At 40.6% G+C, this 18,122-nt stretch overlaps 1 protein-coding gene across 10 annotated transcripts in view; it reads left to right on the top strand.

Moving 5' to 3' along the window:
* TNS3 (tensin 3) overlaps positions 1 to 18,122 on the top strand; it is a 350,809-nt gene that overhangs the window by 201,602 nt on the left and 131,085 nt on the right. For 9 of the 10 annotated variants that reach the window (XM_039523944.1, XM_039523943.1, XM_039523948.1 and 6 more), the window contains 6 exons: positions 827 to 910; positions 4,781 to 4,893; positions 6,672 to 6,732; positions 6,880 to 6,955; positions 15,557 to 15,686; positions 16,479 to 16,544. In XM_039523944.1, the coding sequence (XP_039379878.1) occupies positions 827 to 910; positions 4,781 to 4,893; positions 6,672 to 6,732; positions 6,880 to 6,955; positions 15,557 to 15,686; positions 16,479 to 16,544 (530 nt within the window). The remainder of the gene's footprint in view (positions 1 to 826; positions 911 to 4,780; positions 4,894 to 6,671; positions 6,733 to 6,879; positions 6,956 to 15,556; positions 15,687 to 16,478; positions 16,545 to 18,122) is intronic. The other variant, XM_039523941.1, reaches the window with a different exon arrangement.

Below are 18,122 nucleotides of genomic sequence, written 5' to 3'. Positions count from 1 at the left end.
CCTCAGATTTCCCTGTATATTGCATTATTACCCTGTGGGTGGAAAATGAGTGTTTGCTCTCAGGGCAGGCTAAGAGTATGAATGTCACCTAGCTGTCTGAGCTTGAAGGAGTCATTGGAAAAGGACTGGCTGAGGCTGACCCCGTATCAGTGGAGAATCCAAAAAGACAATGGCAAATCCAATCACCAGCATATTGACTCCTAGCAACCAGTGGCCCAGAGGGAGATGGATTTCTCCATCTCTCAGCAGGGAAGCTCAGCACAATTCCCCAGCTTGAGAACGGACTGGAGAGGTGGGAGGATAAGAGTTGGCTGCTGGAAGAAGTCAGGGATCTCACCTGGATTCTGAGGAAGGAGGTCAGACCAAAAGATGGACAGAGCTTGAACAATGAGGTTCACTACAGCTTGGCTGGGCTCTGGGCTAACCAGAATGGACTTGAGGCTATGCCTTAACCTTCAGTTCTCTATGCTAAACTAAGGACTTCCTATATTGTGCTGTGGTTGACTAATAAACCCTCCTGTTTTGACAACACTGTTTGACTGCAAATGTTCGGTGAGGTGTATTAATCCCTGAGGAGCATACAAGTCTCTACCAGGAGTCCATCCCAGGTGTGAAGTAGGAGAGCAGGATCCCCTGAGGGTCAGTCTAAAGAGGTGATGAGTCCACATGGCCGACCCTGGAGGAAGAATGAGGCTCCTTTTGGGTCTGGCACACTGAAGGGGTTTCTCCAAGAGACTGTTCCAAAGGTGGGGCATAGCACTCATCCTGTGGATCCACGACCAACCCCAAATGGAATAACATGGTATCTACTTCTTTGTTTTGATAGCGCTGATCAGGCTCTAGACAGATTTGCTATGAAGAAATTCTTCGATGATAAAGTTTCAACTTTAATGCAGCCATCCCAAAAAAGGTATTTAACTTGTATCTAATTTATATTACTAAATAAGCAAATGCCTTGGTTTCTCCTCACTATACAGTGGAGGACATTTCCCTGAGGTTCTCCCACTTCAACACTCTACTTTGTAGCAATCTTCCTTGAAGGAGATCTCTCTCTCTCTCTCTCTGTTTGGGTGTATTTATATACACTTAGATAATATTTTGGTATGGTACAAAAGTTTTATCTATATGTGTTTGTACTGCATTATGTCTAGACAACAAAGCAGTCCCAAAACACTTTAAAACCTCTGGAAAAGAAATGTAAACTAGTTTTTCTGTCTCATATGACATTTTAGTGAGTACATGATAATGTGGTGTGATATCAAGGTTTTATTGACATTGTTTTGGATGGTCATCTGAGTCATGACAATAAAATCTTTATATCACACTACACTGTTATATACTCTATTCTATAAGTGAGGGTGAGACATTACTTAGAGCAGATAGTTGATGTTTTGGGATGTGAAATGGTCTTGAGGTATATGTGTGGACTTCTGTGCAATTTAGGATTAAACTAGTGGATGTTTCAGTACCAGAAAAGAAGGGAGCAGCTGGAAAATGCCTACTAGGTAATTGTTATACTCTCATGTACCAATCTTCATTTGGATGTGTAAAATATCTACACAGGGACTTGATTTGGTATCACTGATTACCCTTCCCTTTCATCAACAGATATGTAAGAATTTTAGCACTTTGTTAAAGAAAAAAAGGCTTCCTCAGTAACTAAAAAAAACAAAGTCATATAGTAATAATGAAGGTCAGGAAATTAGCTCTGTTTCTGATTGGGGAAAGGCTTTCCCAGTGCCTTGATGGACCTATCCAGTGACCTACCCAGCTGTTGTTGACATGAAAAATAAAAGTCCCATGAGTCTTTAAATAAACTTTTAAAAAAATGTAGCCTGGGGAGCTTGTTATCCATTCGGCTCCATGTCTGCAAATAAACCTTGCATTATTAAAATGTGACACTTGTAAATGGCACCTGCAGGACACAGAGGCATGCACCGTGGGAGCAAAAGGAATGAGACAGTCTCAATGCTCCCATCAGGATGCCTTCTGCAGTATAAACAGCTCTGACTTGTAAGTCTCTCCCTTCTGCAAATAAGTTTCCATGAGAACCAACAGGCCTCACAACAGAATCTGTGACCTGTGCCTCATGGCAGTTATTACAGCCATGCTGACAGGAAGTTTCAGTAGCTGCTGGCTTGCATGTACAGTGTGCGAGCCCTAAAGCCAAAATAAAATACCTGTATGATGCAGGGTTTGGTCTGACATGCTCTTCTGCAATATTTGTTTAGTTTCTCCAAGGGCCTCTGGGAGGCACTAATTCACCTCCTGGGTGGTGGAATTAGCTTCTTTGGTTTTTTCTACTGATTTGTACAACACTGAAGTACTCAAAAAGAACAGGAGTAATTGTGGCACCTTAGAGACTAACACATTTATTTGAGCATAAGCTACAGCCCACTTCAAGACTAAGAAATGTATTTGAGCCCACGAAAGCTTATGCTCAAATAAATGTGCTAGTCTCTAAGGTGCCACCAGTACTCCTGTTCTTTTTGCGGATACAGACTAACATGGCTGCCACTCTGAAACCTGTCAGATTGCAGTACTCAGTCTGCCTCTTGCCCACAGAACATACAAATGTAGGATATGCCATAATCCAAATCTGGCCTCTTGTGCCTCCAGCAATGGCCAATGCTTGTTATTGCAGAGGAAAGTGAAACAACTCCATAATGCCCCTGGCTAATTTTACAATCCTACTTGATCCTAGCTGATCCTCTAAAGTATGTAATTAAATAACCCCATTTTAGCTTTCATATCTACTAATATTATTACTGGACATTCAGGTGTCCAGATCCTTACTGACATTCAATTGATTATGAATATATAATCTAGGTGAATCTTAAAATATGAAAATACACACTCACTTTCTACCTGCCACATGGCTCAAAAATCTGAGAAATCTCACGTTGGATTCCAGTCCTGCAGGACTTGGGCAAAATTCTCAGTGGCTTCAACTGAAGTTTTGCCTGGATAGGAACTGCAGATTTGAGCCCTCTATATGTGAAAGTTGAATTGTGTGTGTGTGTTTTAAGCTTCATTGTTTAATCGCCTCAAAAATATCAAGTAAACAGCTGAATAATCAGCTATAAACGCAGTAATGAATGCATTGGCTGGAAAAAAACAGGACTTAAATTAGAGAAGGGGATAAACTTTTGGAGTCATTAAGGAGACAACGGGTACGTCTGTACTCTAGTCGCAGGTGTCATTCCAGCTCAGGGTAGGCACGGCTGCGTTACCTTTAATCTAGCTAGTGCGGCTAAAATGAAGTGAAGACACAGTGGTTTGGGCTTTGGCATAGGTTGTACAGGCCATAGGTTGGGCTAGCTAGATTAAAACTAACATGGTTATGCCTACCCAGGCTGCAATCACACCTGCGGTTACAGTGTAGACATACCCCTGGTGGGAGAAAGAAAAAGTGTAAAAATTTGTGCCATCAGTGCAGTAACGTCTTACTCCAGTTCTTGCAGCCAGGCAGCTATAATAACCTGTACTTGTGCTGCAGACTGAACGAATACTGCCAGAGAGCCTGCAGGGGGAAAACAAGAAGCAACATTGACCTTTTCTAAGGTCATGTGTTAAAGCAACCCTTGCTACTTGTATTTAAAACAAATCTAATAAAGAAATAACCCCAACAACTCCAGACTCAGGGCAGTAGAACTATCACTGTCAGGGGGAATCACTACAGCTGTGATATTGCCCATCTTGCTGCCGCTTAATTTGCAGCATGGGGTGTGTTCGTTGTTTTTTTAATGATATATATTTTATTTTTAAGAGCAATATTAAACTAATTTAATACCACTTGGGGCGAAAAGGAGAGTTTGAAATCAGGGAAATCAGTAGCAAAATGAAAAGGGAAGAATGTATCTTGCCCCTCCTGGTCTTTTGTACAAGAGGGACTATTATTTTTTAATCTTATTCCACTTATGGGATGTGTATATTTTATTTCTTACAAATGGGGCTGATCTTGGGGAAATTAGCTGGGTATTTAAAAGAAGGGAAGGGATATAGGATACAGAATGAAAAACTTATGTGGGGAAGAAATGCAATTATAAATTAAAACTTCCCTAAGTGGGAAAGGCAAATACAGAGCAAATAACCCTAAGTCTCATTGACCTTTGCTTTCCTGTGAGGAGGTTCATATCACCACAAGGATAAATTGTTCAGGAACAATTCCTCCAGTGTTCTAAGCACAAACTGGCTTTACTTGAATGTCAGATGTTAGTCCTGCCAGCCATTTGTGTGTTTGTGCAAGAGGCATAGGAAAGCTATCTTAGGGTGTTTAGGGGAATGAAACAACTTGTGATGTGTGCACACACTTACAAAAAGGGCACCTACTCTAGTGGCTTTATTGATATGCAAACCAGTTCACTAGGAATTGAGCTGGACTCATTTCACTCTCACTACCAGAATGCTGTTGACTGGTAGCAACTTGAGTCACGGTTAATATGTACTGGGCTGAAAGTGACCTTTACCAGCCTCCTGAGTCACCCATGCATCTCCTTTTCAAAGCTGTTAGGTGGACTAGGCTCTAATAAATATTTGTAGTACAAATATTACCCATTAGAGCAACATCCTTGCCAATAATTGAAAAACTTGATAAACAGAAACTTCTCTTCATATTTTGATGCAGATTATTCTATTCCACTTAAACTCTAAGACTAAATGAAGCAATTATATGCCCCCTTGTATTGGTTATATTTATAATTACAAGAAGATCATTTTCCCTAGGATTATGAAAACAATCTTTTCCTTCTTGGCTAATTGTGGTCCATTATCTTTTCAGATATGTGCACTTCTTAAGTGGCCTTCTATCTGGATCTGTGAAAATGAACACGACCCCACTCTTCCTGCACTTTGTCATTCTTCATGGCATCCCAAGCTTTGATGCTGGAGGAGGTACATTATTTCACTTGCCATTTTCAAGCCTTGCTCTTTTTGTTTCACTGCACTCTTATCAGGATGGGCAAACCTGTACAGTTCAGAGGAGAACTCCCTAAAACTTCCCCTCAATCTCAAAACAATCTCAGACCTTTCTTGAGGTTTGGAGAATTTCCACTAAGGAACAACTCCTTGCCTCAACTATTCCTGCAAACCAAGGGATGAGAAAACATCTAGGCAAGGGCTAGTGTCAGAGTGAGAGTGGAGGAGCACAACTCTGTAGTTCTTCTAAATGCAGAGATAGCACCTCCTTCTTACCTTCCTTCCAGTGGGCTGAGGGACTTCCTGTGCAAGTCCTGCCATCATCTCCCTGACATCCAAACAGCTATGTTCCCCTTACATGGGAGTCTCAGTCCTGCTATCCCACTCCAGTGTAAGGGTTACCTCTGGCTATTTAGAGTGGTCTTCTTCCTCATACTCCACTATTGGGCCTCCTGAGGAGGTGGCCTGAAAGCCTGTTTCTACAGTCCGCTCAGATCTGCTGTTCTGGGCGGTGACATGGGGCCAGCAAGAGCATTTTGCTGAATCTGCTGTTCTAAATCTTAAAAAGCACTCTAGAGCTTACACTCCAGCAAGAAGGCTCAGGAGAAAAAGTAGCAGGCCACTGACATTACTACATAGAATCATAGAACTAGAAGGGATCTCGAGAGGTCATCTAGTCCAGTCCCCTGCACTTGTTGCAGGACTAATTATCTAAACCATTCCTGACAGATGTTTGTCTAACCTGCTCTTAAAAATCTTCAATGATGGAGATTCCACAATCTCCCTAGGCAATTTATTCCAGTGCTTAGGCACCCGGACAGCTAGGAGGTTTTTCCTAATGTCCAACCTAAACCTTCCTTGCTGCAATTTAAGGCCTTTGCTTCTTGTCCTATCCTCAGAGGTTAAGGAGAACAATTTTTCTTCCTCCTCTTTTACATAGTTGAAAACTGTTATCATGTCCCTTCTCCGGCTTCTCTTTTCCAGACTATACAAACCCATTTTTTCCAATCTTCCCTCATAGGTCATATTTTCTAGACTTTTAATCATTTACACAAGATACACTAGTGGGTGATACTTAAATCTGCACTTAAGTAAGTGCAGCTTCATTGACTTCATTGCCCTTTAGACTGGCCACAATGTTTTGTTTTTTATTATGAGTTTTGCAAAAATATGATTAAAAAGTAAATGATTGTTAATTTCAATCAAATTTTCAGGAACTTTTTCAATGGAAGAAAAATCCAAAACAAAATGTTTCATTTAAATTTATTTTTGCTTTCTCTTTTGGTCATTCCCCACTTTCTCCTATTTATTCATTCCCCCCCCCCCCCCAGTAGGAGATAGGGGGTTAGAATTTAAAAAGTGAGCAAAGTGCTACTTTCTCTCATTTTCAAACTTTCTCCCCACTTTCTCCTCTCCTGGCTATTTTTCCATTGGAAAAAAAAGGTGGAAAGATTGAAAAAACAAGAGAGACTTTTTTCAGAATGAAATAGGTTGGGTTTTTTTGTTCCATTTTGAAAAATGGCCTTGAAAACTTTCAACAGAATTAAAATGTCACATCTATCAAAAATCCATTTTTCCTTAATTATTTTTTCAATAAAATGTCAACCATCTCTAGCCTTTGCATCCACCTATACCAGGTCTGAATGTGGTCCAGTGTGTCTGTTGTATGTTCAGGAAACTCACTAAATGTGTATTTTTAAAAAAATTATAGAGAATTAACAAAGAATACATGACTCTCTTGGCTATTTTTGCAGTTTGTCGGCCCTTTCTAAAGATCTACCAGGCTATGCAGCCAGTTCATACATCAGGAATATAGTAAGTCTTAGTTATTTTCATCTCTCGTGAATGTAGTTCTCCATCCTTTCAGTTACAAAAGTTAAACCTTTTTTTTTTCATGAGTTTAGTGTTTAAAAGCACAACTATTATTTAACCATCTCCCCTTTTCTTCTCTTTCCTGTTAAGCAGTGTAGGGCCAGAAAATCAAAGCAGAATCTGCATTGCTATTGAGCCAGCCCAGCTATTGAAGGGAGATATTATGGTAAGTAATTAATTCTGATTCCACATAATTAATTGTGCCTTCTAGATGATGATTTAAAAATAAAGACAATCATACATTTTTGCACTCTTGTAGAAAGAGAATGAGAAAATTGTCACTGAGGCATGAGTGGGTAGGTAATTAAATTAGTTTTACTCAGCCTCTTGGGTTTTTATGTTAAGCAAGAGTTTGCTTCAAGCAATTACCATTTCATGGAGACAAAACAAACCATTACTACCAACTTTCCCCTGTCATTATAGTGATATTCAGTATGGCTATGTTTATAATAGTATTTCCATTATAAAACACATTCTGGAAAGTTTTTTCACTCAGCCTTAACATTTTCTTTGGCTTGTAATTTAGCAGCAAGGAACTACTTCTTTCATTTTACTTTCAAAGAGTGGTTTGATCAGTGTTCTGTTGTATTTTGGGGTAAGGGAGTGAAGAAGGGTACTGGATAAAAAGCCTTTGGTTTCTGCAGGCATACAATATAGAACACCCGCTACATACAATATATACTGTATGTATACTAAGTATAATTATAGTAAATGTTGCAAAAAAACCATTCTTCACTTACTCACAACTTTCTAAAAATGAGGCAGTTATGCTGAAAAATGGAGGAAAACAAAAGAAAAGAAAACAAGAAAAAACGGTTGTCATCTCTTCCAAACTTGTTTCATTGTACCTACATGGTGGCAGTGTGTGTGTGTCATAACCAAGTATAATTCTCCCACTGTAAATTCGCCCCAGGCCCCCAGCACTACTAGTGTATTTCAGGAATGTTTTCAATTTTCAATGAAATGTTTGAAATGAGATGAACATTTTTTGTTTGTTTTTTTTTCTATTTCTCACTTTTTTTAAGTCTTCCCCTCCGCCACTTTTTTTTCCAACAGAAAATATATATATTTTTAGTCTTATACTAAAGTGCCTCCCACATTCTAGGTACTGGAAGAGTTTCAGATTTAGCAGTAGTACTACTTACCATATGAACCTCAATGCCTGGACATAAGCCACTGGGTTATACAGAGAATAACCAACTTCGTTCTGAATTTCCCGGTGTATTGGCTTGTGACACAAACCAGTAACACATTATGTGCACAAGTTTGAGAAATGTTAATCATACTGGAAGCCACTTTATTAGGAAGTCAATGCTTTATTCCAAATAGTACTATTTCCTAAACAAGGCAAGAACTCAAGGTCTGAATGTTTAGATTTGACTGAGCAAAACCATCAGTGGTTTCAGAAAATGAAATCCATGAGGCTCAGCATCTCTAAGTGTAAGGATTTAAAAAACCAATGGCCCATGAAGTAACTGATTTATTGTGTTAGTGGTTTTTACAGAAGATAAAGCTGCAAGATTATACAATGTACTCTGTATATGTTCTCAAATCAAAGGCTAAGGGTTTGTCTATCTGGGGAGTTATTCATTATTAACTCTCTGTATGGACACTCTAATGGTGAAATTAAATCCCTTATTCCAAATTATCTTAATCCACTTTGGAAGTGGTTTAAAATAAACTATAATGAGGTACTCTTATTTGGTAATAAGAGCATCCATACAGGGAGTTAATCAGAGACAGCTGATCCACTTTACAGTAACACCCTATTTTATGCCAGATTATACATGTAAAAAAGCCCCAAATCATATATATGATGTTGCTAATCACAGCTGCCAGTTCGACATACACAGTCACTTTAATGCATGTTTAATTTATCTCTAAGCCCTTTGGGATATCTTGAGTTAGAAAGATGGATTATACAACCATATAGTACTCTATCCCAGTCTATAAAATCTATATGTTAGCAATAGGATGGGCGACCTTTATTAGGTCCTCTGTTCAGCATCCATCTAGCCAAGACAAGATTTACTTCATAGCATATGATCAACTGTTTTGTGACCCAAAGAATACATCTTCCACCTTTTCCCTTGAGAGACTATTCCAGTCTAAAAGATCTGTGTGTCTCCTGATATTTAGTCTAACTTTCCCTTGGCTGAGTTTCATTCCTGTATGAAAAGATGGATATAAATGGATTCTTTGCTAGCTCTTGGCACAATTGCATATGGAGAAAGCTGGGTTTGAGTTGAGAGACTAGATTTAGGAGGTCAGACTAGATGATCTAACAGTGCTTTCTGGCTTTAAAATCTAATACATGAACCTAGGAATTTTGTACTTGAGGAAAGAATTTTGATCTTCAAGAATCCCTTCATTCTGCCTTCTGGCTGCTGTCCTTACACTTAAATGCTCGCAGATATGGGTTTATGACACACATTCATATCTGGATTTAGAATGCCCCATAGTTTGGGCCTGTTCAGATTTGGGTTTTGGGTCTATAGCAACAAGTGATGGTGGATCTGCAGATGGTCACAATGAATTGGGAAAGGGCAGGAGGATGAACATAACAATGAGAGCAATATTATGCATACCTGAGAAACCAAGAATAGGAGGGTTTGGTTTTTTTCCTCCATAATCCAGGCCCCAATCCTTCAGTGAGCCCCCTGAGAATCCTCTCAAGAGGAGCTCATTGCAAGTGCAGTGCCCAAGTGTCCAACATAATGGATTATCTGTGTAATTTCCCTCTTAGGACACATTAACACAAATCAGCAGCTACTTCATTAAGATGTGTCTTACTGTGATTTTAATAGAAGATTGAAAAATAATAAGGGACAAAAGGTGATTTTGTCCATGTCAACCTAGAATCTAGTGAAGAAAAAAAAAAGTTAAAAGTAGTTTTAGGTAATACATGTGCCCCTCCACTTCCCTGTCAACTGTTATGGTTTTTACAAACATGTTTCTTCTTTTTTTTTTTAAAAAAAATCCTTTTTCTGTCACCACTTTCTGGAGTAGGACCCACAAACAGGGGGATGCGATCTGGGGTTCCAGCTCAGTAAAGTATTTAAATATGCTTAGCTATAAACGTATGAGTAATCTCATTGACTTCAGTGTGGTTACCCCCATGCATAAGGTTGTGTATATGCTTAACTTTCTTCCTAAAAATGCATGGTAGTGTTCTGATCTCAACTACATAGCGATGAATTGGAGTAACTCCACTGAAGTCAACATATACTCCAAATTTGAACCTCTGTATCTGTGACCAGAATGTAGCCTATAGTACCTTTATAAGTAGGCAAAATATTCCGATTTACTGGTGATACAAGGTTTTGGATTTCCATCCAATGGAATGAATATTCTGGTCAGAATTATGACCACAGAAAATGAAGAACTTGGAAATATGTAAGTGATTTCTGGGAGGGGAACAAAAAAAAATTGTAAAGGTGTTGATATTATTGAAAATGGGTTTTCTCTCTCCAGTGGTCAGTTAGGTGAGGAGGGTTCTGTCTGTGTGCAAAGTCAGACTTCTCAAGGTCTGGAGAATGTCTTGTGCTTTGCAAGTCTTTAACTTTCTGCATCTGCAGAAAGTCTCACCCATGATTCTTTCATGAAAATGATGTGCCATTTAAAATATTTTCAAGAGCAGGAAAGCCAGTGTCTTCACCTCTAACTCTTTCAGTATTAATGATCCCCTAAAGTTTAATCCAAAATGAGTTGTATAGTCTCTGCAGGTCTTTTTTTCCCTCACAAAGCAAAATTGAATGGAATGATAGTTACAGCTCCAGTCTGACCTTAAACTTGGAGCAAGTCGTTTCTGTCTTTTGCATACACTCTCTTGTCAACCTTTCATCATTTTTTACTATGCTGGGCCAAATCTTGAAGTTCTTCCTTAGGCAAATTACTGTCATGTGTGATGGCAGGCTGCCTGAGTAAGGATTACTGGATTTGGCATATAACGAGCAGGCTGTTTATTCCTGAGTTCAAGCATCCTGATGGCAATCCTGCCTTATGTTTTGTAAAATCAGAGGACTAGCTGATGGTGCTAGTTTGAGTAAATTATCGCCAGCCACAGACAGGGCCGGCTTCAGGCACCAGCTGAGCAAGCTCATGCTTGGGGCGGCAGATTCTAGGGGGCGGCATCCCGCCCAATCCTAGGGCGGCACAGCCGCTTTTTTATTTATTTATTTATTTGTTTGTTCACTGCTCCGGCCGCCCTGGAGGGGGCGGCGGCACAGAGGAGGGGAGCGCCCTGCAGCCAACTCGGCAGGGCAGCCCCTGTCCTTCCCTCCCCGCCGACCGGAGCGGCGCGGAGCCCTCCCAGCAGGCAGCGCGGCAGTTGGGGCCGTGGGGTGAGTGCCTCGCTGAAGCACTGGCCGCCCCCTTCTCTCTCTCCCTCCCTCTCCCCCCCCCCGCCACTAGACCGGGTGCGCACTCTGCAGCACAGGGAGTGCCCCTGGCTCCTGTCACCCTGCAGGGTTTTTTGTTTTGTTTTTCCCCCGCTTTGCCGGCCGCACCTTTTTTGTTTGTTTCCCCCCCCCCCCCCGCCCCGCTTTGCTGCTCCAGCCGCGAAGTGTTTTGTTTTGTTTTCCTCCCTGCTTTGCCACTCTGGCTGCCCCTCCCCCCTCTTTTTTTTTTTTTGGCTTGGGGCAACAAAAAAGCCAGAGCTGGCCCTGGCCACAGATTGTCTGAGAGTTAAAAGAAGTGTAATAAAGGAACCTCTTGACTGAAAAGGAGTTTGTGTCCTATGGCCCAGTATTCAAGTTGTTAAGTAAAATAAAATAAACATCTTTCCTAGTCTTTTTAATGTGTTCTGGGGAACTTTCTTCTTCTTAGTTTCCTTTTCTCTTTTTATTTTTTTTCTTTCTAACATAAACATATTTAGCTCTGTTCTCTGAGAGTCTCAATGCTCTTCACAAAGATGCATATTTGTGACCTTAAGAGCCTCTCAATGTCCACTGGCAGAGGGCCCACTATACGATAATTCCTATCAGGCCTGACACACATTCACTGCCCCCAATACACTGTCATAATATGTATTTAAAGGGTGTCATGGAAGGTATTATATGTAAACTGGCCCCAAAAATCTTTGTGTGATGTATGTACAAGTTGGGTGCAAAGAGTTATATATGTGTGCTGGAAATATGTTCTTAAAATGTGTTTGGGAGGTAGTGAATACATTGACTCTGCCCTAGACAAAGGAATGTGGAGTTCCCTTTCTGGCTGGCTTGATTATAAGTACAGGACAGTGAAAGTACATATACATATAAGGTAAACAAAACAATCACGCTAACAAGTGGCAGCTTAATGGGCATGCTGGTGAAGTCTGCACCCCAAGAATCTTTCCTGGCTCTTGAGCAAAAAGACAATTTAGTTATCCATCACTTTGGGCAGTGATTCTCAACCAAGGGTATGAGTACCCCGGGGCTATGCAAGGTGTTCCACGGGGTACATCATCTCATCCATGGTCACACAGGGAGTCTGGCTGAGCCAGGAATTGAATCCAGGTCTCTTTAAGTCCCAGTCCAGTATCCTGTGATCAGTTTGAGCTATGTGGCTTTTGTCTGGTGTAAAGGGAAATAGATTTAATGGAAAATAAGGAAAAGTATTTTAAAAAATTACTGAAAAATGATTGAGATTTTTGTCCACTTTGGGGTTATTGACAGGTGTTCATTAATTCTTTCATGTGACTTTTCTTGTGATTTGGAGTTTTATAAGATGACTTGCTTTCAGGTATTTGCACTCTGATTGCTGTATAAGAAAAATGGATTAGTTGAGAGAATAATTTTAGGACTGTCTGTGTTCATTCCCTCTTTCTCTTACATAATAAACACATTCAGCCTTCCTCATCTCTGGGTACGTTTACACTTACCGGGACGGTCGACGCGGCGAATTCGACTGCTCGGAGTTTGAACTATCGCGTCTGATCTAGACGCGATAGTTTGAACCCCGGAAGCGCTAGTTCGAACTCCGGTACTCCACCGCGGCAGGAGGAGTTGCCGGAGTCGACCTTGGAGCCGCGGAGTTCGCTTCCGCGGCGTCTGGACGGTAAGTAAGTCGAACTAGGGTAGTTCGAATTCAGCTACGTTATTCACGTAGCTGAATTCGCGTACCCTAGTTCGACCCCCAAGCTTAGTGTAGACCAGGGCTCTGTATAGATTTGAGAGATACATCATCAGACTGTTACAGTACAAACTGCTCCTATAACGTCACTCCCAGAGAAGGGTGTCCTTGTGCAATTCAACAATAATGCCAATGAAGAAATAGGAGCATAATGGTGTAAAATCAGTGTGAGTGGGAGGAGACTCAGACCCAGTATGTTCATTAGATGCTTTTGAGTTTCATTCATTCAAAAATATACTTAGTTAAACTCTAACAAATATCCCTCACTGGTGTAAAGTGAGCTAAAGCTCACGCTTAGCTCACGAAAGCTCATGCTACAATAAATTTGTTAGTCTTAAGGTGCTACTCTGAAACCTCACTGGTGTGACTCCATGTCTCAGTAGGGGCCTGACCCAAAGCCCATGGATTTCAGTGGGCTTTGGAATTGGTTCATCTTGGCAATTCAGACCTATCTGCCTTTGAAAATCAAAGAGACAAGGTGAGTGCAGTAATATCTTTTATTGGACCAGCTTCTGTTAGCGAAAGAGGCAAACTTTCAAACTCTACAGAGCTCTTCCGGTCTAGGTGAAGAAGAAAGAAGAGCTCTGTGGATCTCAAAAGCTTGTATCTTTCACTAACAGAAATTGGTCCAATGAAAGATATTACTACTCCCACCCATTACTGCACCAAATATCCTGGGACCAACAGCTACACAGTATTTGAAAATCAAGACATAATAATGCAGAGAGACCAAGCTTATCAGTTTTGATGCATCATTATTTTCATCCTCCACCTTCTTCCGACATCTAAATAAAATAAAAATAGTTTTAGGTGGATGACTAATCTCCTTAAATGAGAGAGGAGGTAACGGGACTGAAGTTTAGACTGTTTTGCAGGATGGCCCCTGGGGCAGTTGCTTGAAGGCACACAGTACTAATGCATGAATAATAAGGAAAGAATGTGCCATTGGTTCAAATAAGTCTTTAAGGGCTATTATCTTTGCTTTTCATCTTTGGAAGGGCATGAGTCTTCAGATTCAAGAAAGGAAAAACAATAACAAAGCCTTGTAGTTCACATAGGGGATCTGATTGCTAAATCTGTGTTTGGAAATATGCTATGGGGTGTTTAAACAATTATCTGCTTCCATCCTACCAAACATAGTAGGTCTTCACTAGCAACATTCACTAGCATTGCGGCAGTGCTTTAATGTGGCTGTGTAGTCATGGCACCACCTCCACAAGGGGAGTAGCTCCCAGCACTGGGAGTGCAGCTCCCAGCACTGGTGCACTGTCTACACTGCCATTTTACAGTGCTGAAACTTGCAATGCTCAGAGGAGAGGGGTGTTTTTTCACACCCTCGAGCAAGAAAGTTGCAGCACTGTAAAATGGCAGTGTAGAAAAGGCCTTAATCTAACCGTGAAAGGATAACAATGGAGATGGTGTACAAACAGGGGCGGCTCCAGGCCCCAGCATGCCAAGCACGTGCTTGGGGCGGCATGCCGCAGGGGGCGCTCTGCTGGTCGCCGGGAAGGTGGCAGGTAGGCTGCCTTCGGCGGCATGCCTGCGGAGGGTCCGCTGGTCCCGCTGCTCCACCGAAGCTGTGAGACCTGCAAGAGGTCCACGCCTGCAGGAGGGCACGCCTGCAGGAGGTCCACCGGAGCCGCAGGACCAGCGAGCGGCAGAGCGCCCCCCGTGGCATGACGCCGTGCTTGGGGCGGCAAAATGTCTAGAGCCGCCCCTGTGTACAAAAAGATAAAAAATCCTCCTTTGTTTAAGAAACAAAGGTGAGTGACAGCATTTAATAGCTGTGCTCTGTCATGAGCTACTGTACCAACAAGTTGGCTCAACTTGTGTTTCTTTCCTGCATTACCCTGTCCTCCGCACCAATCCATCAGCCAAACATGGTCAGTGGTTTTTTTTTACAGGAGAACATGTACAGTAGGCTGTGACTGTGGACACCTTCCTCTCCATGGACTAACCCAGAAGGCAGTTTTGCTATAACTCTGTTTCCTTCCCTGTGCTTTTTGGCAGATGTACTTACATACACAATCTTCACGCACCTTGCTTTGAAGTTCATTTTTAATGCTGTTCCCTGTACACCCAAATTCTGGCAACTGTACTCCTTAGCTCAAAGGAAGCTCCTGCCCTTGGTAGAATGACTATGAAGATTTTAAAAATAATCATCGCTTTCATCCTGGCAGATTCCAAAGGGACATGGCCTCCTTGCAGATAGGATTACAATGGTCTAACTTTAGGTTACCAGAAACAGTTTAGTCAGCTCACTATCTTACTGCTGAAGTAAAGAAAGTCTCTGTGTGTTGTTCTTCAGTTGCTTTAGACCCGTGCTTTATTTTAAGATGCATTTTGGTGCCTTGCAAAAATACTGATGTAAGCCAGCCTACAAATCTGCCTCTGAGTTATATAAAATGATGACTGATGGTGATAAAAGAGTAATTAATGACTTTTTTTTAACTGATCCGTTTTTTAAAAAGTAACTTGCTCTGGGCTTGTATAATTTCATAATGATTGAGTAAGCTACTTTCCTTGTTTCAGTGTTGGTGGAATCCGCAGTAAATTGCATCACTGTTGGTTTTGTTCAAAGAGCAATATATAAACACTGACAATAGTAAGAATGGACTTATTGGGGGTGTTTCTCTCTTTCTTGTCTGTTCAGCTGAAGTGTTATCACAAAAAATATCGATCGGCCACCCGGGATGTCGTTTTCCGCCTGCAGTTTCACACAGGTGCCGTTCAGGGCTATGGTCTGGTATTTGGCAAAGAGGACTTGGACAATGCTAACAAAGGTAGGCTTCCTTCTGTGGAGGATGTAGTGGGGTGAGGAGGGGATTCATTATTGTGTATACTGGGATATATGTTTGTGTGTGTCTGTTAATGTGTGTTTGTGTTCAAAGTCGGTGTCTTCAACAACGCCTAGTGATATCAGATGCCTCCATTTTGGAAGCTTAATTGGACATTCTACAGGTGCTCATTCACTAGGAAGAAAGGTGTATTCTTAGCTTGTGTGTAGGTGATCAGCATTTCCTGAAAACCAGGCCTTTGTATATCCAAAAATTCAGGGACAAAATCACTAGGCACTTTTAAAAATCCTGGCCTAGGTATTGTACTGCTGCTTCCCAAAGTGTTACTTTTGTTTTATCTATCTATCTATCTATCTATCTATCTATCTATCTATCTATCTATACTTGTTTAGTGGTCAAGGATTCTTGTTTTGCTGTTTTTTTGGGGGGAGGGGTTGGTGTTGTTGGGTTTTTTTAGCTATGAAACCAATGCAAATAGAGCACTAGAGCTAGGGGGTTTTTTGTTTGGTTTTTTTTGAGGTTTTTGTTGTTGTTATTTGTTGTTTCTTTTCTGTGTGCTTGACTGTTCTGGGAAGTAAACCAAACTTTGACTTCCGCTTTTGTGGTCTTTTACTGAGAATATGAGGGGAGAGGAGAATCTTGCTGTTTTAGAAGGCAGTTGGGGAAAGAGCAAATATACACATTGTATTTATTCTACTGTAAAATCTTGATTTGTGACTTCTTTTGCTACTATTCCCTGGGAAATAAACTTGCTGAGATATTTTGTTATGTTTTCAGATGACCGCTTCCCTGATTATGGGAAAATTGAATTGGTTTTTTCAGGAACCCCAGAGAAAATCCAAGGTAAGCATTCAATATGTAGAATGATCTCTGTTTATTTTGGAAGCTGACAGAATTGAAGTGCAGATAGAAAATTAAATTTCATCCCAGAAGGCTGTAGTGCAGAAACTGTGGAATGTAGTTTACCTTGGTATACAAGAATTTAATAAAATTATTCTGAATTTACACTAGTGTAACTGTGATCAGAATTTGACTACAAAAGTATATTGGAGTGGTTGCTGATAACTATTAGATAACATATATAGTATACTATTCTACAGATACCTATGGCATATGTAGATTAAGTGACCACAGTGCTCTAAAATTACATACTGCCAAGTATTTAAAATAACACCATTTGAAGAGAAGTAAGTCCTTCAAAACCCTAATCTAAGCAGTGGTCTATATAAAATGCTACGGGTATTATTCATTGTTATCCCAGGTGCCATACATGAACTCATTTAAACAAGTGACAAACTTTGGACCAATTTCAGACCTGTAACCAAACAGAACTTCATTGTCAGTAGAGCTACTTATATTTATACCTGGTCTGAAGTTGGCTCGCAAGTTATACCCTGTACTCTTCCTCAAATACATTATAATCTAGGATTGTGGCGATAATAATATGGAACTTCCCATATCCAAAATGAAAAAAATATATCATAGAGTTTGTGAACAATTTGTTCCTACTATGTATTTATTGCTTTTCCAAAGGTAAATATTGATTCTGTCTGAGATGATGAAAAAAAGTTTTTCAAAATATAGTTCTTTCCATGTGCCATGAATAATCTTTTCTATAGTGTTACATATACTGTGTCCTGGAAATCTCTCCCTTGCATTTTTCACCAGTCTAATTACTTGGAGACTAGGAGTAGTAGCAGCCAGTAAAAAGCTGGCTTCTATCCAGTCGAGCGCATGGTTCTACTTTTGCCTGCTGAGAATCCTTATAAGAAAATTCAATTTTAATAGCTTCTCAAGCTTAATCTATGCTTTTCCTGGATGGTAAAGTTCCTGGTTTGCGTGAAGAGTAGCCAGTCTGTCAGTCTGAAAAAGGATCAAAATCTGTTCATTATTACTTCTGTTTTTTCTGGTATCCTAGAGGATGATTCTGATTTGTATTTTCAGCAGGTGCTCAGAGTTGGAACTTATTTCACAGCTTAGTTATCTGAGTGCAAAAAGGGATAGGGGAAAAAGTCTCATTGCTCCATTTTTGAAGAGACTAATTTTACAGTTTCTCAGTATTTGAGAAATTATTTTTAAAATGGAAAATTCCAGCCCTTGCTACAGTTTAATAGTATAAGACCCACTTGTCAAACTCACATGGCAAACATTAAAAACCTAAATCTGCATGTGGGCACCTAAATATCTGTGTAGGCACCTAAAGCCCCAATCATGTGTTGTGAGAACGTGGCTGGACTGTGGCACTCAACACAGAGCCCTGCTGTTTATTGTGCCCTCAGGATCAGGACCTAAATCAGTACTTACGTGTCTTTAAATAGTTACTTAGGTGCATAAATGCAGACTTTTAGTCTCCTAGCTTTAGATACCTGTTTGAAAAGTGGGCCTAATAATAGCACTTATATAACACTTTGAATCTGTAAA

The sequence above is a fragment of the Mauremys reevesii genome, linkage group 2 (genome assembly GCF_016161935.1).
Source record: "Mauremys reevesii isolate NIE-2019 linkage group 2, ASM1616193v1, whole genome shotgun sequence".
In the NCBI taxonomy this organism is placed as follows: domain Eukaryota; kingdom Metazoa; phylum Chordata; order Testudines; family Geoemydidae; genus Mauremys; species Mauremys reevesii.
The sequence above is the reverse complement of the archived record's forward strand: the minus strand, read 5'-3'. Positions and strand labels throughout refer to the sequence as shown.